This window comes from Chenopodium album, chromosome 1 (assembly GCF_948465745.1).
Source record: "Chenopodium album chromosome 1, dcCheAlbu1.1, whole genome shotgun sequence".
Lineage (NCBI taxonomy): Eukaryota > Viridiplantae > Streptophyta > Magnoliopsida > Caryophyllales > Amaranthaceae > Chenopodium > Chenopodium album.
In genome coordinates, this window is record NC_137834.1 from 28,635,889 (window position 1) to 28,657,526 (window position 21,638).

Below are 21,638 nucleotides of genomic sequence, written 5' to 3' on the forward strand. Positions count from 1 at the left end.
ATAATATGAAATGAATAAAAAAGGGTTTGGCCAAAATATAAATTGGACTATGCTTTGACTAAACATTAGGACTGATCTGTTGACTATTTTGTGAACTAAGTTTGGTTGAACATGGATTTTAAGCACTCTCGGGATTAAATACTTAACCCGACCAATAATGGCAGTGAAGGGTTGTTCATCATCGGATTTGGTTTTGGGCAGACATTTTTAGGTGTCTACACATCATCACCCATCACAAAATACTGCATTAAAAACACACAAACAACTAACACACAACAACATAAGTACACAATTACCACAAACATCCATCAATTCCGCAAATTCATAGCAATTATTCAACACAAAATCGCGAAATACACACACCACACAAGTCATCCATCAATATCGCAAATAACTCATCACCTAAAAAAAGGAAATTCAATGGTCAATTACCCAATTACGACGAACAACTAACAGAATTACCTTAAAAAAGTCAAAATTACTTCATTATTAAGAATTTATCATACGAATTAGGGTTTACGATTTTTGGTCAAATTTTGGACTGCAATGGACTATCAAATTGCTTTCTTTAACTGTTGGGCACTTTCCTTTTCTAAATCAATCTTCTCACACTCGTTATTTCCTTTTATGAGATGAGAGATAAGGAGAGTTAAACAAAGAAAGTGAATTTACATAGGGGATGAGAGTAAGAATTGAAAGCGATGAGCATTCAAGGCGATAGTATTCATGGTAATATAAGTGGTTAGGAGGATGAAGTTAACGAAGGTTAGAGATTTTAGGAGGGAAAACAACGTCCAAAGGGTCAAGGAAAAGGCAAACGAAAGGTCAACTGATTACCAATTAAACTGGCTTAATAAAAAGGAAGGATATTTTGACTTTTACCACAAAAAAAAAAAAAAAAAAAAATCAAAAAATTATTTTTTACCACCAAAACTTCTAAAACTTTTATTTTACCACCAAAAAAAATTCTAAAATGGTTTTTTACCATCTAACGTCAAGAAAACCGTTAAATCTAACGGTTAAAAAAAATTTCTTCGAATTTCGTGCGCAAAACATGTTCTTCATAGGTTTAGGGGGACATTTTTGGTCTATGGAACCAATTTGAGGTCAGAACTGACAAAAAATAATCAGAAATGCCTCGTTTTGCGTGTTCACGCAAATCAAGGTATTTCTAAACACGCAAAACGAGGCATTTCCGATCATTTTTTTATCAATTTTGACCTCAAATTAGTTTTGTAGGGCCAAAATGCCCCCAAAACCTTTAAAGAACATGTGTTTGACACGGAAATCGAAGAATTTTAAAAATTATGTGGGAGGTTTTTGACGACAGGTGGTAAAAAAACAATTTTTAATTTTTTTATTTGGTGATAAAATAAAACTTTTAGAAGTTTCGGTGGTAAAAAACAATTTTTTTTATGGTAAAAGTAAAAAAATCTTTAAAAAAAAACAAAAAAAAATTAGGAAAAATTGAAAGGAATATTATGACCTTTGCCCGATCTGACATAAATAAAACAACCTTTTGATAATCCACCAATAAAACGACCTTTGCACATAATCTTTCAAAAATAGAATAAAAAACCGGTAACCTGCTTCAAAGGTTAAAGATGGACACATGTCAAATTGTTATTGATCAAGATTTTTTAATTTTAATTTTTACATATTTCCCTTAAAAAATTAACATTAATTTATAAAAAACTTAATTAAAAAAAAAAAGCAAAAAAATCTCTCCCTCCTCTTCTATGGTCCCTCCCTTAAAAACCTGTTCAACACCCTTCCTTCCCTATTTAGCCTCTCTTTATAGCCACAGTGCAACCCTGTTGCCGCCTCACAGCCCCACTGCACAACTTAGCCCTTTCCCCTTCATTCCCTCAACGCTTAACCACTCGCCAGACCACCAGCCCAATCAACCCTTCCCCTCTGGCCTCTGAAACACTTGACCCCAATCTCAAGGTACCCAATCCTTGTGATTCAAGCTGTGAGAATCGTGAAGGTTTTGGAGTTTCAACACCTTCCCCTCCCAAATACAACAGCCCACATTCCCCTCCAAAAGCCGAAGGTGGTGGTGGTGGTGGTGAGGAGTGAGTGAGGTGGCCTGAGGGTGGTAGGGGTGAGTGGAGAGTGTGGCGGAGGGAGGAGAGAGAATGTGCCAGCGATTGTGGTTGACGACATGGAGGATTCCATGAAGGATTTCCCACCGGCGGTGGTTGATTGGCGTCGCTGATTCATGGGGAATTCACGAGGTAGGGGCTGTGGTTGTGGAGGATTTTTAAAAAAATTAAAATCAATTATTTTATTAATTTTTTATTTAAAAAAAAAAAGAAAATTGTAAAAATAAATAAATAAATAAGCAATTAACTAATTACAAAAGGACACGTGTCATACAAACCTATTAAAAAGGTTACCAACCGGTTTCACCCTATTTTTGGAAGATCATGTGCAAATGTGGTTTTATTGGGAGATTATCAAAAAGTGGTTTTATTTATGGCGGACCGGTTAAAGGTTGTAATATTCCTGTCAATTTTTCCAAAATTAAATTACCCCAAAACTTGAATTATTGAGTTATTGGCTTATTGCATTTAATCGACTCTCAAAACATAACCCCTATTTTTGATTGGGCTTTTGTTTGAACATTCTCGACGAAGACATCTCTTTTTTCAAAATCTAACCCAACCAAAATAATCAGAGTAGCCGCAGTTCTTCCCTCTCTCCTCTCTTTGCGGCAAACCTCTGTTCATCACTCTCAACTACTGACCTTCGCGTTCTTCCTGAAAACCCCCATTTCAATCCTACACTTTTCTCGTAATCCCAATCATTAACAATGCCGGCCCCTGATATATTGGGTGACCGCCAATCTGGCCAAGATGTTCGCACTCAAAACGGTTTAATTCTCATTTTTATTGTTTTTAGCCCTAATTCTTTGCATTTCTTTCAGTTTCTGATTCTGGGTATTTCTCTTGTTTGTGTGTTGTGTTTTTATGGTGTGCAGTGGTTGCATGTCAAGCAATCGCCAATATCGTTAAATCCTCACTTGGCCCTGTTGGTCTCGACAAGGTTTGATCCTTTTGCGCCTATTTCTCTTTTTTAGGGTTTAATTTAAGTGGGTTTCTTTTGAATTTTACTTTGATTTAAGGGTTTTACTTCATTTTTAAATTTAGATTTTGTGTTGTATTTTGCTCAAATGTTCAGCCTTTTGTTATTTTCTTAGTATGTGATTCAATCTTCGTTTTGTTTTTTCTGCTACTTATGTCTTGTGTTTACCTTATTGGGTAGTGTTGGAAATTGTTTTAGGTTTAGGTTTAGGTTTAGGTTGTATAAATGGTTTGTATTAGGAAGATTTGTATAATGAGCAGAAGGCGTGGTTTGTATCAATTGAAGCTTTAATGACATGGGTGATTGTGAGATGAAGTGAATGGGAAATTTTTGAGGTAGGGTTGTGTTTAGGGATGAAGTAAAACAGAAAAGTGAAGTAAATGAACATATACGGTGAGCAAGATGAAACATTGATCAATGTGGCATTAATACAGTTTGTTGTTTGCACTTATTTGTGACGTGTGTTTAAGGAAAGTAGTGCTAAGTTTAATTGGAAGTTTAATGAACTTATTTGTTTTTAGTTTGAAGTATACATCTACTTGTTATTGAAATTTTCTTTTAGTAAGGTATTATACGAACAGCCTTTGATGGCATTTTAAGGAAAGAAGAAAGATAATGCTTAGCTGTTTTTGCATTGTGGTAAATAGGCAGACTATGGCGCCTTATAGTGTTAGCACCATCCCTTTAAAAGCTGAAGATACTAAAAGTATGCAACATCTAACTTTGTCGACTTGCAGTGATTTTCATATTGTAGCCAGAAGGGTGAAAGCAATGTACCTGTAAACATTAGAATTTTAGTGGATATACTTTAACCTTTAAAAAGATGTTTGCTTTACATCCGACAAGTATCTTTCCTTTCATAATTGCTGTTCCCCCCCTAAGTAAGCTTTAATATTACAGAAATCACTGGATCTCTAATGTTAGTAATCTTAATGTAGATGTTGGTTGATGATATTGGAGATGTTACAATTACAAATGATGGTGCTACCATCCTCAAGATGTTGGAAGTTGAGCATCCTGCTGCTAAGGTACATGAAAGCTCTTAATTCTATAGTTTTTTTTTCCCTTTGTTAGTACGACATTAGTCATAGCTTTCTCCATTTGCTTTTAGGTACTTGTGGAGTTAGCTGAACTCCAAGACAAAGAAGTTGGAGATGGAACAACTTCCGTGGTTATTTTCGCTGCAGAGTTGCTTAAGGTGAGTTGGAGCTAGTAACAGCTTTTATACTATCTGTTGCAATGCCTAACTTCAATATATATTTTTTTTATTTTTTTTATTTTTAATACGTAAGTGTGATACACTCTTGATTTTTCCATGATGAAAGATTCATCGAGTTTTATATGCTTGTTTATTACTGCAGAGGGCGAATGATTTGGTGAGGAATAAGATTCATCCAACATCTATAATAAGTGGATTTAGGGTCAGTATCTTATCAATCTCCTGTTGTTTGATGTTCAGATTGCAATTTTTCTGGTCATAAATGCTCTATCCGTAAAGTATGAATTTTTAATGTGTCCCTTATTGTCTCATTCTTTCTCAGCTTGCAATGAGGGAAGCATGCAAATATGTTGATGAGAAACTTGCAGTGAAGGTATTTGCCTCCTGATAACTATTCAGATGATGTGGCTTTCTTACATTGCCATTTTGAGATTGAAATCACCTTTTTAATTTCTTTGTTTTTGGAGGTCTCTAGCTCTCTTTCTCTGTAATAACTCATTTCTGTATTGTTAAAATTAGGTGGTTAGTTGTGTGTACAATTAGGGCGTGGTTTAGTAAAATTGAACATCTTTAAACCTTGCCTCAGTGCAATTTTGTTGTTGTTGTTGTGATGTGTGGATCCTGTTACTACTTGTTTAATATTGCTCATGATTATTCTAATTTAATTTATCTTTTATGAAGGTTGAAAAGCTCGGCAAAGATTCACTGGTAAATTGTGCAAAGACAAGCATGTCATCAAAGCTAATAGCAGCAGATAGTGACTTCTTTGCAGGCCTGGTATGCTACCTGTTATTTCTATGGATAATTGATCCGTCATGGGATTGGTTTAATATTTATAAAAGAGTTAACATGCCAAACTTACATGTCCTTGATGTTGTTGGACTCAAAACAGTCAAACCCTCAAACTTGACCTAGCCATTTGTCTAATAAGAAGTTTGATATGAGCTTTACAGATGTGCTGTCTGCTCGTCTTGTTTATGTCATCTTATGCAGCCGTTATATTATAAGATGAAGTTATATTTTGGCTGAATGATATGTTAGGCTATGGAAATCTTGAAGTACCTTGATGTTTCAACTGCATTTGGCGATATTTTGATAATAGCTCTAAATTGTAAATTGATCTTGATAATAGCTCTAAAATGTATAATGCTTTGGGTGCTTGTCCATCTTTATTCCCCTTCTTTGTGTGAGATTTACATCTTCAGTTTCTATGATTATATCCCTGGATCTTTCGTTCTATGACCTCAGCTTTGCTGATGGCTATGTATAGATTTACCGTAGGCATCTCTACTCTGTAGACAGTTTCTTGGCTAAGCTCATGGCCATCTGCATGCATTTAGTTTGAAAACCAATTTATTCATCTTTTGATTGGGAAAAAAAGGTTATCAATTTATCATCAACTAAATACCAAAACAGCACCCAAAATATAATATCAATACAGATTTTAACATCAAATTAATTACTGCTACTAGTTCTGCTTTTTTCCTACTTCTATGCCATGCTTTGTATTTAATGGCAAAGTATCTTTTCCTGCAGATATTATCAACCAGTATAGATTTTCAAATCTGCAATGAAAAAAAAAACTCCCTCATAGTTGGTGAGACAATATGGCACAATTTTTGAAATTAAACAACATTAAGAAAAAAAAATACAGTATTAGTATTATTTATTTTATGGGAGGCTGTTTGTCCCCTTCCTAGTATAAATGGTTTTATTATCTTGTGAGGGAGAGGAGAGGATGAAATGTCACCTGATGAGTCGCTATATGTTTTTCCTTAATGGTTGACAACTTTTCTCTAGCAATGATTGATTTCTTTATATAAGTAATTTAGTTGCAGGTGTATTGTTTTTTGAAGTCTCTGGCATGATGTATGTATTGATTTTTGATAATGCATGGAGTAGGTAGTAGATGCAGTACAGTCAGTAAAAATGACGAATGCACGTGGTGAAGTAAAGTATCCTATCAAGGTTTGTTTTATCTTTTGCTAACTCAACGTCTTTCTTGTTCTAAAAGCCTTTTTTTTTTCTACTGCATATAGCTGTGTCAATATTCTTCAGTTTTGATATGCTACTTGCTTCTCATGATCTAGAGCATCAACCTTTTGAAAGCTCATGGAAAAAGTGCAAAGGAAAGTTATTTGTTGAGAGGATATGCTCTTAACACAGGTCGTGCTGCTCAAGGAATGCCCACCCGTGTGTCTCCAGCAAGAATTGCCTGTCTTGATTTTAATCTCCAGAAAACAAAAATGCAATTAGGTGTTCAGGTGTTAGTCAATGACCCAAGAGAACTTGAGAAAATCCGACAAAGGTATTTTGTTAATATAGGTGCTTGACATACTTTAGCTGCCAGCACAGTGTATATTCAATTTATCTGTATAATACTTGCATTATTGGATATTGTAGTCATCAGTTTTCTTTTGATCAAGTGTTATGAAGTTTCAAAAGTTATGAACTAAAAAGGACTTTGTGAACATCACCATTTGTTTGCTATATAGGAAAATCAAACAAGCAGCCAAATTAAAGTATAGGTCTTTCTTGTTATGCCTAAAGTACTTAGCATTAGAATTTAACAACCACATTTTTTTAAATTGTTTTAAATTGAATCTGAAATCAATGTATCTAATTATTTTTCCAGGAATGCTTTTATTGCAAACTTTATTTGTATTAGTAAGTATAAGGAATAAGAACTGAATGTTTAAGCTAAAATACATAAATCTTGAGGATTTTTAGCTATACTTGTAGAAGACCACGGCAAAAACTGAGTAGAGCTTTTATTTAGGCTTGTCTTAACAAACCTTTTCAGTTCACTTGGAAAAATTGCCAATGTATTTTTCCAAACTATTATGATGACCCAGCAGATTTTACCATTCTGAAGCTCCTTAATACTCTCGCACAAAAAAAAAGCTTTTTATTTTTTTTTTTAATTTTTTTTTTAATAAGTGAATTCTTTATGCTTGTCACCTTCCTACACATATACATACTTTGTTCCACAATCCAGTAATGCAGCAATTTTCTATGGAAGAACCAAACCAATGGCCTCATGTAGCTATTTAGTGTCACCAACTACATCCTTTGCTGCCAGGACTTCTGGAATGTCAATGTTTGATATTGCTACTGTGCTATTATCCAAAAATTTGCATGATCTAAGTATGCTTCTTGAAAAAGGTTAACCTTTTGTGGAGACAAAACATTGAAGACATTTATACTGACATCATTAACAATTCTGAAATTGACTTCATTTTTGTTGTTGAATATTCTACTATTTATATTTTTTTCGTCATTACACAGTTGATTGTTACATGATGTGATTAATGATGGTCTTCAAGCTTGATTGTGGACTTGTGGTATGACCCTTTTTTTTTTCTCTATAGGGAAGCAGATGTGACCAAAGAGCGAATTGAAAAACTATTAAAAGCTGGTGCTAATGTTATTCTAACCACCAAAGGCATTGATGATATGGCACTTAAGGTATTATTATTTTCCTCAATTACTGAAGTTTTTCTGTTGTCGCTTCTCTCTACCCTGACTATCATTGTCACTGGTTTGTACTCTACATGTCCTGCATTGATAAATGTGTGTTGATATCTTGAATGGGTGGGTTGTTAGTATGGGATTGTTTTGAAACTCCTGATACTTTAAGCCATATTTTTTTTAATGTAATCTGTGAAGTTAAACTATTATTATAACCATTTGCTTATTTTAATGGCTGTCAGTTATTGATTTTTTTATCTTTTTTTTCCCAGTATTTTGTAGAGGCTGGTGCAATTGCTGTTAGACGTGTACGGAAGGATGATATGCGCCATGTAGCCAAGGCCACCGGAGCAACACTGGTACGTCACTGTATAGAATGACCATACTCTTAGCTCTCTTCATTGGTTTCTGTTACAAGGCAAGCTATCTAGGCGTCAACATAGCTTTCCGTGTTATATATTGAGGCTTTTTCTTACTCTTTCTGTTTGTTCCTATTTTGCTTCTATAATATCGTCATTCTGTTTGTAAAAGGTATTGATTTAATAAACTTATTTATGGGCTTCTGGTTTATTAAATGAATGAAATATGATTAGTTGTCAGCTGATATTGAATGTGACATAAAACATGCATTTTAATTGAAATGGGTTCCATAACCTTGGGATTGCTTCTCTTTTGGGGTTTGTTGTATTCTTTTGTCCGTATGATGCACTGATGCACTATAATATTGAAATTTTGGGTTTTGGTTTGTCATTAGGAATATTCATCTTATCAATTTTCTGCCTATGGCTTCAGGTTTCCACTTTTGCTGATATGGAAGGTGAGGAAACTTTTGAACCATCATTTCTTGGACAAGCAGAAGAAGTAGTGGAGGAACGTGTTGCAGATGATGATGTCATCATGATTAAGGGACCCAAAACAACTAGTGCGGTGAGTAAACTGAATTACATTTATTTTTTTGTGTTCTTATAATTTGACTTCTAATTATGAGAAATTGCAGCATATGATACCTGTCATTTAAGATTAGTTTATTCCTTTTCTGTATCAGGTTTCTTTGGTTCTCAGGGGCGCAAATGATTATATGCTTGATGAGATGGAAAGAGCCTTGCATGATGCTTTATGTATTGTTAAGAGAACCCTTGAGTCAAATGCGGTAAGTCTTAATCTGCCACTTCTGACTTCAGAACCCAGATTTAATGGCTATAAGAGTCCATAGTTTAATGAACTTTTTTGGTGACCATATCTCTGGAGTAGATTTGATCTTTACGGGTTTTGTTTCTTAGTATGCTGTCTGTTTTGTAATATGGAGTTCTTGCAATTCTAGCATAAAATTATTTGGTTAAGGATGGAACATATATGACTTCACTTAGAACACAATTAGTTCATTATTTTGGACCTGCTCTTTGCCTGCTGCATCTTGTTATTCTAATGTTTTTTTTTTTTCGTTGTCAAAAGAATTCATGTCATCTTTGATATTTATTTCAGCCTGTGCGTCAAATGTGCATTACTGTAAGTATAGCAGATGAATATTAGCCTCTTGGATTTGGATATTCTTCCATATGAGTCATTAGTGACCTGCCTCTTTGCTGATATCTAGAATAGTATCATTGGCAGGTAGCTGTTGTTTTCTTGACTCACTATCATCCTAATTTTGAATACTCCGTTCCATTAAAACAGATAAAAGAGGACTAGAGGAGACAACCCATTTATGATTCCAGCCTAGAGTTAAGGGAAGGATCAAGAATGTCATATATTTCAGGAGCGAGATTAATTTAGTAAAAATTGCCTCAACATAAAAAGGGGGGGGGGGGGGGGGGGTAACTCTTTGAGAGTTCTTAATAATTGAAGTTAAAAACTCAAATACGAAGATCCTAGCTGACCTTGAGGCTTGGATTTCTACAAAAGTTCGTATGTAGATTTATTATTTTCTCACAAAATCCTCTGATTTCGGAGGCTACAGCTACTACATTTACTTTTACGGAAGTTTCACAAAATTGCTATGTTTTCTGTGAGAAAAGTTCAATGTTTTCACACTGCAGTAGTTGAAGTAATTACTTCAAAATAGTTGTTAGCAGGTTAATTGTATCCTATTTTTTTGAGTTAGTAGTTATTGAGGCATGGTCGTTTTTAAACATGATTTACCATGTGTTTATTTTATTGTCAACGAGTTGTGTGGGTTGTAGATGGAATTTTGCTCAAGTGTTGAATGTAGACAAACTGTACTTTAAATATCCCATTTCTCTTCCCTAAGGGAAAAGACCAAATATTGATACTCCTTTCGTATTCTATGATTCAGGTAGTAGCTGGTGGAGGGGCTGTTGAGGCTGCGTTATCTGTGTACTTGGAGTACCTAGCTACCACATTAGGATCAAGGGAGCAGTTGGCAATTGCTGAATTTGCTGAAGCCTTGCTAATTATTCCTAAGGTGTTGTATTATTTTCTTTAATTTTGAAAACCTTGAGCCTTTTATGATCTGTAAGCTTCAATTGCATGGTTTGATCTTGGCAGGTTCTTGCTGTGAATGCTGCTAAGGATTCAACTGAGCTGGTTGCTAAGCTGCGGGCTTACCATCATGCTGCACAGACCAAAGCTGACAAACAACATTTGTCCAGGTAATGATTACTTGTCGCTGATGGTGTTTCTTTACTTTTGTATTTCTCCATATTTTAACCAAAGGTAGTTGAGTATTTTCACTATTTTGGCTAAGATTCTGTGGTGCTCATAACATTTATGTTGACCTGCTTGGTTGCTATCTATGCACTTTACTGTAAATCAATTCAGTTTCCTTTTAGTAGGGTTGTAGGGGCATCAACTGAATCCTTCATTTTTATTTATTATTTATTTATATTTTTTTTAATAAATATTCCTGTAGGTTTGTTGTGCGGGTCTTGGTTTAGAAAGTTGCAATCCTTAGTTTGACCATTTGAAATGATTGGCTAAAGGCAGTGCATTCTAGTGGCATTTCGTTTATTACCTAACTAGAATCTTAGCAATGTGGTTTGACTATCCGATGGTCAAAGTTAGCCAATATTTTAGTGAAAGCTAACATATGATTATTTGGCTGTAATTTTTAATGAAGATATCTTAACTATGAATCAGAAGTCAGTAGTATGATGAAATTTCTTCAGTTTTCATTTATGACTTTAGAAGATGCTAAGCTTTTTTTTTTTTTTGTTTTTTCTATAAAAAAAACTTTGTTTATTTATTTATTTTAATCATCCATGGGTTTGTTCTTTGGTGTATTTGGTGGTGTTGCTTTAGGATTGATGCCTGTTGTATTTAAACTATATTTTATCATGCAATATTGCAATATGTTGACTAATAAATTCTAATTTACTGTCCTTAATTCTGTTGTCTCACTCCATTTAATCTGTTGTTTGCAGCATGGGATTGGACCTATACCAGGGCACCGTACGTAACAACCTTGAAGCTGGAGTCATTGAGCCAGCAATGAGCAAAGTCAAGATTATCCAGGTAAGAATTATAACCCAACATTTCTTTGTGTATCCTAATCTTATTAAATGTAATTGTTTAGGATTATTGTAAAATCATACTCCCTCTGTTCCTCAATATCTGTCATTTCCAGCATTTGCACATGATCTTAGGATGTGCTAAATATCAAATACCCTGTTTCTCTCTTCTGAGATAACTCCCAAAAAAAAGCTAGGACATTTTTGGTGTGATAATGGGAGAGAAATAAGTTACGGAAATGTTTAAAAGCACCAATTAAAAACTAAGTACAAACTTTTTCTGTGGCCGTAAGGGTATTAACAATTCACAGTTTCACACTGATCTGTTATTTTATACGATAGTTTAAAGTACCAAATTATTGTTAGTAATATGCATTGATATTAGTACAAGGGAAGGATAGTATGGAACATGTATAAAGGTAGTAGTTTTATTTTTTATTTTTTTGAAAACTATAAAGGTAGTAGTTAAAACTACAAAATTGAATTAATACCTCATATCAATATCCAGCTATTATAATTAATTTTATTTATTTATATATTTAAGGTCTGTGTTATTTGTGTGTTTGCGAGTCACTGTCTGATGGCACATTGAATTCGATTGGTATGTTTTGTTTTCCAGTTTGCAACGGAAGCAGCTATTACTATTCTTAGAATAGATGACATGATCAGGCTTGCCAAGGATGAGAACCAGAACGATGAATAAGTAGGAAATGTTAGATGGGAAGAGTAGAATCAACACCGTGGGTGACTACAGTTTTGGGCGTTGCTTGTACTGAATATCTAGATTTGGCATCATGGACTGTGATAATGATGGTTGGCAGGCGTGTTTACGTTTACCTGCCTCGAATTTTGTGCGTGTTGAGATAGAAAGTTGATCTTGGATTTGTGTTGCTTTGTTGGCTCTATGAAAATTTAGTTCATGATTTGGCAGAATGTAGCTGTGGTAATGCCTGGATCTAAATTATTAGAATTCAGAACATATCGTATCTTATATCAGAAAGATGCAAAGGCTTGTAACAGTAATATTTTTGCATTAATTTGTTGTTTGATGTTTTTTTAAATCACTAATTGATGTCAACTTTGTTATCTTCAACTCAACCTGTGTTATTATTGCGCAAGGTACATTACCACTATTGAGTTCATCAACACTTAACTTGCTAATTGAGCTAAACTCTTGAGCCGTACTGTTATGATGATGTATTCCAATGGCATAATTGTTATGCAAAATCGAACACATCATTCATTATCAAGAAGACATGTATTTAATTATCAAGGCCTATGTTTATTGAAAAGAATTAAAGTTATATTATACTGAGTATGATTTATGATTTTATTCTCACCCATTTATTACTGGAGTTGAGTCAAGAAAGTTTATTTATTTACTCACCAACATAAGTTGAGGCCGAGTCAAGAAATTATTTTATTACTCACTCACATAGTTGAGATTGAGTCAAGGAAGTTATTAGTGCATTTTATACACCAAGGTAGTAATCGTACAATTTTGTGCACAATAATAGGGAAGGAATTTTAATTAAAATAAATAGTATTTGCTCACTAATTAATTCAATAATGAATTGGAAGTATGTATTGATTGTTATTATGTTTATTCTTGATTGATTGGTTTGAGTCATCACAAGTTGAATTGGTAAATCACGTAAAGTGTAAGGGAGGACTTATGGGGTCTTATATTTAACCATAACTTTTACACGGGTACAGGACGCTGTACTTTCTTTTATTATTAATATGCTGAAATTTCGTCACCAAGTGTGACATAGTAGGTGTCAATTGGGGTAGCTCCCTAATTGGAAGCTCAATATATTAATGTGCTATTTTTTTAGGATGGAAACCCGTTCGATGCGTTATCCAAAACTATATATTAATAAATTAAGTAGAGTCATGAGTCAAAGGTAAGTTGACTTGTGTTGTATGGCAATAATGTTTTTGTTTATTTAATTATTAATTCTTATTGCTAGGATATTCATGTTAGTGTGATTTTTCCTATTGGTGCATATGTACTCAGCTTTTGCTGATTCGTACTTTGTTGTGTTTGGCTTTTCTTTGGATTGACCCTACTATGACCCATTTTATATGGCGAGTAGTGAGGTTGAACTAATGAAGTACAAGTAGAAGGAGCACATCAAGCATGATAGGATTGAGCGAAGAGGGTTATATATTTCATTGTTTATTATTTAGTGTATTGAATTATCTATGTAATTGTAGACACTAACATATAATTATTGTTTTGATATTTTAGTTTGGTTTTTAAAGGGCCTTTAATAGTTTCAAGTTATTGATTTAATGTAAGTTGGTTTTAAAGTTTGATTTGTTTTATTAAACCTTTTATATATTTGAGTTTTCGAAAGTTAGTCTTCCACTGTGTGGCTTTGGAGTAAGAAGGGAATCTATAGGATGTTAAAGAGAATCGATCCTAAGATCTCCTGGAATCTGGATGAAAGCTCTAACAACTTAAAATATCACTCACTCTCATTTTGTTTAATATTGCACGTAGTTGATATTGAATGAAACAAGTACAAATTAGCGCGCAATAATCAGAGGCATACACTAGTTACTCTTTATATGTTATTGAAATATGTTGATCCACTTCACATTCTTTGTACGTTAGAGGTAATAATGGTTGAAATTGAAATATTTACTTTTGTTACTGCAAGAGATTGATAATAGTACCTTTTTTTTTAAAAAAATCAGTGACTTTAAAGAACAAATATAATTAGAAATCAGTAAAATTATTTAAGTAAAAATTTCTGTGTTCAATAAAATAAATTTTAAATTAGTAAAAATTATTTCACATCAGCAAAAATTAGGTAAAGAGAACATGGACTTAAAGGATGAAATCACAAATTAGGCTCATTCATAAGGAATTGATAGGGATTTTAAACAATCAACTAACAATCTAAAGATTCCCTCTCGATTCCAAGAGATTTTGGGATTGATTCTCACCCCCGCCTCCCTAAACAACAACAACAACAACAAAAAAAAAAAAAAAAAAACAATCTAAAGATTCCATCGACTAATTATTCTGGTGTGAATGTATTTATTTAGTTCCTAATTTAAAAAAAAAAAAAAAAAACAATTTAGTTCCTAATCTAACTAAATATTTCCGCACCACAACACCCAACTACATCCACCTCCAGCAAGTTCCAACGAACATCAACAAAAGCATTTTGCCTGTCCACCAATCCACCATCATAGCTCTCAAAAATTTTGGTATCGTATGAGAAACATTATTGATAAAATTTGGTATCAAGTTAATAATTTTGGTATCAACTAAAAATCTATGGTAAAATATTAGAAACATTATCGATAAAATAAAATTTATAGAGGCATTTTGTCGAACACCTTGTAAGCAATCGCAACACATGCTTCCTTGTGACTTCAAGAACTAAATCAATAAAAGAAACACCTTGAGCATGATAGGATCCAACAAAACCAGCATTGTACAATACTTGAACTAATGCTTCTGCTCCAATCTAATTTATGCAAATACAATAATCCTATTAATTGAATTGACTGCTTGTCAAAAGATTGTGAGCAAATTGAATGACCAACAATTACTAGTAGAAACCAAAAGGCCATTAAGAATAAATGCAGTACAATATCAAACCCCTAATTACTTTTTCAAATGCTATGGTTTCATCCATATCTTACTCCGTAGTTTTGCAGTATTAGTTGAACCATAGAATGCTAGATTGAGTTACGAACTTCACCATTTTTCTGTATTTAAAGCTCCAACCAATTCTAATAGCTACTCCGTATCTGATAATGGAGGTCTTGAAAACTTCCTTCTCACTTAATTCTTACACGTTTCTCAAAACATCTGGCGCCCATCCAAAAGCATTCCTGCTGTTAAGCCTAACGCTTTGTTTGGATAGCAAAGAGGAAAGAAAAGAAGGGAGGGAAAATGGAGGAAGGGAAGGGAAAAGAAAGGGAGGGGGAGGTGAGCTCCATTTTCCCTCCAATTTTCCCCCAATATTTTACCTAAACAAGAGAATTTGATCCTTTCATTTCTCTTCTCTTCTTTTCCTTTCATTTCCTCCTATTCAAATAAAGTGTAATTGTGTGGTAAAAACCAAATTATTTCCCTCTCACCTTTCCCCTCTAAAATTTCAGATTCCCTCTATGACTGTTATTTAATGGGCTTGCTTACTTGGCAAACTTAACTTTTATTAGTGGTGTACAATTTTCTTTTGTACACTATTCCTCTAGCATTTCTCTTTTTTTTTTTTTTTTTTTTTTTTTTTTTTTTTTTTGCGGTAATAAACTAATAACTACTTCCTCCGTTTTCATTTAGTTAACGCGTTTGATTTAGACACATATATTAAGGAGAGGAGAGAGAGTGAGAGAGAATGAAAAACAAGTGGGGTAACTTGTAAATGCAACGTAAAAAAATTACCTCAAAAGGAAACGTGTCAACTAAGAAAAAAACCTCCTCATTTTTCCTAACTAATTTTTAATTAAATATAAAAATACAATTCCTGAAAGTGCATAATTTTCATATTTTATTAAGAAATTTCAATTAAATTATATTATTAACTATTGTTAACAACTCGTAAATAACTAAATAGCCTAATATCTGTAGAAAACCCAAAATTTAAAAATTCAAATGGAATATATTTTCAAAGTTATGTTAATTAAGGTTGCTTAAAAAGGAAAACAAATGACATCATCCTCGCATTTTGGCGGGAAAAAATTAATAAAAAAGTGACATGTAAACGGTTGCTATTTTAGTATATACTACATACATAGATTAATAAATTTAAAAACTAATGGTAACGACTACGGTGTTAGTTGCAATAAATTTTAATACTAATGGTAACGACTACGATGTTAGTTGCAATAAAGCCAATAATAGTCCCAATTTTTTAAAAAATAATGTTTTAAAATTATTATCAAAGTATCAAAAGAAATAATAGAATGATAAAAATGATTACCTTTAGGAAAATTTGACATTTGCTACCACTAAAAACATCATGTTTGACATTTGCTACCTGTTTAATTTTTTTTATTTTTTAAATTTTACTACCACGCAAATACCAAAAATATATACTCTATATTTCTACCACTTAACAGAATTCGTTAAGTGGGGCCAAAATTTCATTAAATAATTATTTTATTTATTTTTTTTGAAAAAAACTTTTTAAAAAATAAACCCGATCTCTACCACCTCCCCCTCCTCGTCAGCCACCCTCTCCCCTCCCTTTGCCGGTGCCCAAATGTTCCCTTGACGCCGGCAAACCCGACCTCCTCCATTTCCCCCCGCCAATTGCCCCTAACCCCGACAAAGCCCCGCCGGTACACTTGAATCCCTTTGCGTGACATCACCCTTCTTCCCTAGTCCCTAAACCACGATTCCCCGCCTTAAAACCCCTTTCCCTCCCACAAAACCCTAGAAAATCCCTACCCTACCCTTGAAACCTCCTAATCGCTCCCCGTCCAGCCCCGAAACCCTAGCGGCCACGGTTTTTGAGGGTGGAGGCAGAACGATTTGGGGGTTTCAGGGGTAGGGGGAGGGTTGGGTAGGGGCAATGAGGAGTCATCGCCAGCAAGGGGAATGAGTTGGCTGGCGAGAGGAGGGGGTGGTAGTGACTTTTCGGCTTTCGGGGCAGCGTTGATGGGCCAGGAGAAAGGGAGGTAGCAGTGAGATGGCTGGGGATGGAGGGGTGGCTGGACGGTGGTTGGGCCCCACTAACAAAAACGGTAACGGCTTAAGGAATCAGGTAGTTAAATTTAACAATATGGGATTTGGGTGGTAGTAAAGTAAAAAAAAAAAAAAAAAGCAGTTAGCAAATGTCAAATGTCAGGTTGTTTGTGAAACGGCTCGTTTATTAAACATGTTGATAAAAGATTTCATGAACGGACTTATTATATTAGTAATAATGAGCTTCTCTAATAAATGAGCTATGTACTTTTGTCATTTGAAATTCTCAACATTAGCATAATAATTAAAATCCTAATTATAAATCTAAAACTAAATCTTATTTATTAAAAAAGACTTAAAAATCGAATTAAAAATTGTAAATAAATCAATAATTCATGAATATAAATAACGAGTAGTTCACAAACGTAAATAAACAAGTTGTTCATGAACTTATCTGAATGAGCAAATCTATGTTTATAGGCTCGTGTCCAGGCTCATTTATTAAACGAATTTCAAAATAAACTCTACTCATTTATCAAATAAACGATCATAAACGAGCTTCAATAGAGTTTCATCATTGGAAAATTGTATATCACTTGAGTTGTTAAATTGAGAAGTTAGTTGGGTGTAAAGAAACAACTATTTTTGTATTTTAATGCTCAAATTTGAATTTCATCATTGGAGATTTTATTTTTATTTTTTTTATGACGGTGTTAATATTTAACAGAAAGGAAAAACAAAAAGAGTTTAGACAGGAGAGAAAAGGTGGGAATAGTTAGTTGTGTGATGTCTGTGGCAACAACAATATCTATGGCGGGAGCCGCAGCATCATCCACCACCTTCTTATCCTCACCCTGTCGACCATCACCTTCTTCGCCACCATTTTTCCTTTATCACCACCGCCCACTAAACCACGGTCACGGAGGCAGTGTCAGCCTCAACCACCGCATCCTCTTCCCTCGCCACCGCTCGCTGCAGGCAGTCTCATCCACAACTACCTTTACCAACAAAGAGGTTTTAGAAGTGAGCGAAATCAAAGAAAGATCCCGTAAATGGCAATGGAAAGATCGTTACTCTATCAATTACTTTGTTCAATCTCCGTTATCTGCTGATTCTGGTCGTCGTCGGCCTCCTTTGGTCCTTGTACATGGATTTGGTGCTTCTATTCCTCACTGGAGAAGGTTTTTCCTTTTCCTTTTCTTTTGTTTTGTGGAATTTTATTCTGTCAACTAGTTTCTGTTATGTTATGTAGTATTTGTTCTTTGCAATTATGTTACATGAATTCCGTCCACATGTGTATTGGGTATGGAATAGGGGTGATAATTGAAGGACACGAAAGGCCGAGACTGAACTTCCATTGAACTCGAGCAGAGATTACCATAAAACTTAACTTAGATTACGAAATTAGAACTTATTTTTATCTTATAAATATGTTTGTGCTATTCATGTTTAATTTTTACTTTTGATTTGAGTTGGATTTTCTTAACCCAAGGAATGGTCATGAATTGATTGAAGGACCATGTGATATAATATGAGATTTGCTAGAAGTAATGCATAGGAAATATATTTCTGATTTAAGGATTTATTGCTTCAATAAGTCAGGTCATATTGCTGAATTGTTTGTGCAATGCAAAGCTCTTGCTGTCTAGCTTGGTGCTGTTGTTCAATTCTATTTGGTAATATAATTTTGGATTTGTGCTCATTGACCTCGCTCAATCTTACTGTTTGGAATACCTAGAATGTTGATTTAAATGGGAAAATTTAAATTTCTTGTTAAAACAAGAAAAAAGAATGTTGATTGTCAAAGTTATAATTCTCTATGTAGTTGTTTGGTGTGGAGAAGAATACTTTGAATTGAATTGCATTTTCTATTGAAAGATCTTTGTAAAATCTAGCTGCTAAACCCACTCGTCCTTCATTTCGTCATATAAGAAAAATCTTCTCTACTTCTGGTAAACTACTCTAAGTTAAAAAATATATCTGTATTGACATTTATTTAGCAATAAGATGAACATAAAAAACTGGTTTAAGTTGTCCTAGAAAAGGATTTTTATTCCAGAAGAAGACAGTCTAGTTTAACTTGCGTGCTTGTTGAGACTTGAGACCATATAATATGAATATCATGCTAATGCTGTAGGATAAATGACAATCACCTCAATCCATTCGTATGTATTAATTGATCGATTCCATTCATATGATGATTTGTTACCCTACTTTTATCTAGAATGATATCTATTGTTTCTTTTTTGAAGTTTATTTATCATTTGGAATTCCTGTCCTTGACTTTTGTTGAACAAGTAATTTGTAAGTATTATGGTGGTAAGCTTCTGGTGAGAAATATGAGAATTTGAAGTGTTTCTAGGATGTGACCTCCTGTAAATTTATGAATCTAGGACACATCCAATTTGTGATCCTCATCTTGCTAACCTGGAAACATCCTACGTACTGCTCCTTCAGTACACGATAATTAAAATGATACAAGGGGGAGGGGGCATCACAGTTATTTACATTTCAAAGGCATCCTTGTGCATTAGAGACAGCTAGAGCTGCTAGACTGTATCCTGTGAAGTTGTAAAAGAGCATGCAGTACGCAATCCATGTGAAAACTATTATGTAAAAACTCTAGAACTCCCATTTTTACCAAAATGTATTTAGGTGAAACTATTTTTTTTTAAATTTACCTGTAGGAATATTACAACATTGGCCCAAGATCACACGGTTTATGCTATCGATCTCCTTGGATTTGGTGCATCGGACAAGCCAGCAGGATTTATGTATACAATGGAAACATGGGCAGGGGTATAAATTATTGTTAAGCTTATTGTTTTTGTTGCTATGTCAACATACTATTTAAGTATACAGTCATTGCAGATTACTCCACTTGGCTCATTTTCAACAGTTGCTCTTGGATTTCTTGAATGAAGTGGTTCAAGAGCCAGCTGTTCTTATAGGCAATTCCGTGGGAAGTCTTGCCTGTGTGATTTCTGCTGCGGGTAGGTTTTCTTTGTATATTTGTTTAATTGATAAGTTTTTATTATCAGCAATGAAAAAAAAAAAATCATCTTGGATTTCGTTCTTGATTGAATTCTTCTGTTGGTTCTATTCCTGCATCAGAATCTTGTCAAAGATCTCAACCTCTGGTCAGTGGACTTGTCCTGTTAAACTGTTCTGGTGGCATGAATAACAAAGCTATTGTTGATGATTGGAGAATCAAATTGCTCTTACCCGTGCTTTGGTTGATTGACTTCCTCCTACAGCAAAAGCCTATTGCATCAGCTCTCTTTGAACGCGTCAAACAAAGGTACAATTTACTTGACAAATTTTAGAGTGTTAAAGCCTGTGCGGATGATATCCTTTACCTGCAGAGAGAACTTACGAAATGTCTTGTTGTCCGTCTATGGATGTAAAGAGTCAGTGGATGACACGTTGGTTGAGGTACTTTTCAGTTTTCATCTCATGTGTCTTTTTCTCTTTTTTCCCCCCTTATATGGTATAGGGAACTATAAAACTGTTGCATACGAAATTTGATCATCTGTTGCTAGGCAACACCCTGTAAAGACCAGACTTTATCAAGCAACTTGGTAAAAAAAAACGTATGGAAATTACAAAAAAGCTAAAACAACTTTGTATATTGAAGTGCTACAGCACCAGTTGCAAGATTAAATGGTTATTTTAGATAACTCTGGAAGGATAGTAATTGTGTGTCAAAATTGAAACACTCCATCCTTCAAAAGTTCGACTCACTTTCCATATGGGGCTGTTTTAGAACGTTAAGACTCATTTTTACTTTGTTCTATCTTTGGCAAACCCCGTTTAATACCTTACTTCAAACACTCCACACTATTAACATTTTTCCTCATACTCTCTCCTATGTTATCCATATTTGCCTTACACATACTCACTGACCTTTTTACTCTATTTCTCTTACTTTAAACACCTTTATCTTCCCACTCACTCTTTACAAACTTTTTTATGAACAAAAGTCTACCATAAATGAGTTGAACTTATGGGAACACAGAGATTATCTTACATTTCCACATATTCAAATATGCTGCTAGTTTCTTGATCCTTAGCTCATCATCCCACAAGTTTATATGAAGTACTGGTTTTACTATGAGTAGGCAATATTTAAAATTTTATGCCATGTGAGGAGTGCAGATCATAAAGGAACCAGCAGATGGTGAAGGTGCATTGGATGCTTTTGTTTCAATTGTGACTGGACCTCCTGGACCGAGTCCAGTCAAGCTGATGCCAAGAATCACGATACCTGTTCTGGTTTTGTGGGGTGATCAAGACCCTTTTACCCCGCTTGATGGTCCTGTTGGGAGATACTTCACGTCTTTGCCTTCTAGCTGCCCAAATGTGACACTGTCTGTTCTCAGTGGTGTTGGACACTGCCCTCATGATGATAAACCTGCCCTGGTCCATGAAAAGCTGCTTCCCTGGTTGTCTGATCTTCCCGCTGCTTAGTCATTATGTCAATTTGTACGCTTGAAAATTTTCTAGAATTTGTAGTGTAATTTGTAAGTTTCTTGCTTATAGAATGTAGTGTACAATACATTTTATGTTAATTATAGAAATGAAGTTTCAACGAGAACCTTATGAACTTCTGATTATATAAAGGTCCTATTCCTATGAAGTTCGGTATACATATGAAGGTTCTATTCCTATGAAGTTTTGTATTTAAGTAAGTGCATTACTTTGATCGTTACATATGTTATTTTACCACTTTAAC

At 34.3% G+C, this 21,638-nt stretch overlaps 2 protein-coding genes across 4 annotated transcripts; both read left to right on the top strand.

Moving 5' to 3' along the window:
• The first annotated feature begins 2,640 nt into the window (after positions 1–2,640).
• LOC145643058 (T-complex protein 1 subunit alpha-like) lies at positions 2,641–12,325 on the top strand. Its single transcript, XM_081694221.1, has 17 exons — positions 2,641–2,879; positions 2,987–3,051; positions 4,029–4,118; positions 4,202–4,288; positions 4,452–4,511; positions 4,632–4,682; positions 4,991–5,086; positions 6,212–6,277; positions 6,400–6,617; positions 7,681–7,777; positions 8,053–8,139; positions 8,573–8,707; positions 8,826–8,930; positions 10,074–10,202; positions 10,286–10,389; positions 11,161–11,251; positions 11,867–12,325. Exons 1-17 carry the CDS (start codon positions 2,819–2,821, stop codon positions 11,948–11,950), a joined length of 1,626 nt encoding a protein of 541 aa, XP_081550347.1. The 5' UTR covers positions 2,641–2,818; the 3' UTR covers positions 11,951–12,325.
• Positions 12,326–17,666: 5,341 nt separating this feature from the next.
• LOC145643064 (uncharacterized) lies at positions 17,667–21,542 on the top strand. 3 transcript variants are annotated; one of them, XM_081694227.1, is made up of 6 exons: positions 17,667–18,084; positions 19,591–19,702; positions 19,803–19,896; positions 20,018–20,204; positions 20,269–20,338; positions 21,062–21,542. In XM_081694227.1, exons 1-6 carry the CDS (start codon positions 17,690–17,692, stop codon positions 21,371–21,373), a joined length of 1,170 nt encoding a protein of 389 aa, XP_081550353.1. In that variant the 5' UTR covers positions 17,667–17,689; the 3' UTR covers positions 21,374–21,542. The 3 variants fall into 3 exon arrangements, with proteins under 3 accessions (XP_081550353.1, XP_081550359.1, XP_081550363.1); XM_081694233.1 differs by having other exon boundaries at positions 17,907–18,084; positions 19,766–19,896; XM_081694237.1 differs by having other exon boundaries at positions 17,907–18,084; positions 19,775–19,896.
• The last annotated feature ends 96 nt before the right edge of the window (positions 21,543–21,638 follow it).

What these genes read in the sequence shown, in the direction of transcription:
- LOC145643058 (XM_081694221.1), top strand. Translation starts at nt 2,819, where the DNA reads ATGCCGGCCCCTGATATATTGGGTGACCGCCAATCTGGCCAAGATGTT. An exon ending in AAGTAAAGTATCCTATCAAG is followed by an intron (nt 6,278 to 6,399) that starts GTTTGTTTTATC and finishes CTCATGATCTAG; the next exon opens with AGCATCAACCTTTTGAAAGC. An exon ending in GACCCAAAACAACTAGTGCG is followed by an intron (nt 8,708 to 8,825) that starts GTGAGTAAACTG and finishes TTTCTGTATCAG; the next exon opens with GTTTCTTTGGTTCTCAGGGG.
- LOC145643064 (XM_081694227.1), top strand. Translation starts at nt 17,690, where the DNA reads ATGTCTGTGGCAACAACAATATCTATGGCGGGAGCCGCAGCATCATCC. An exon ending in TCTATTCCTCACTGGAGAAG is followed by an intron (nt 18,085 to 19,590) that starts GTTTTTCCTTTT and finishes ATTTACCTGTAG; the next exon opens with GAATATTACAACATTGGCCC. An exon ending in TGGATGACACGTTGGTTGAG is followed by an intron (nt 20,339 to 21,061) that starts GTACTTTTCAGT and finishes TGAGGAGTGCAG; the next exon opens with ATCATAAAGGAACCAGCAGA.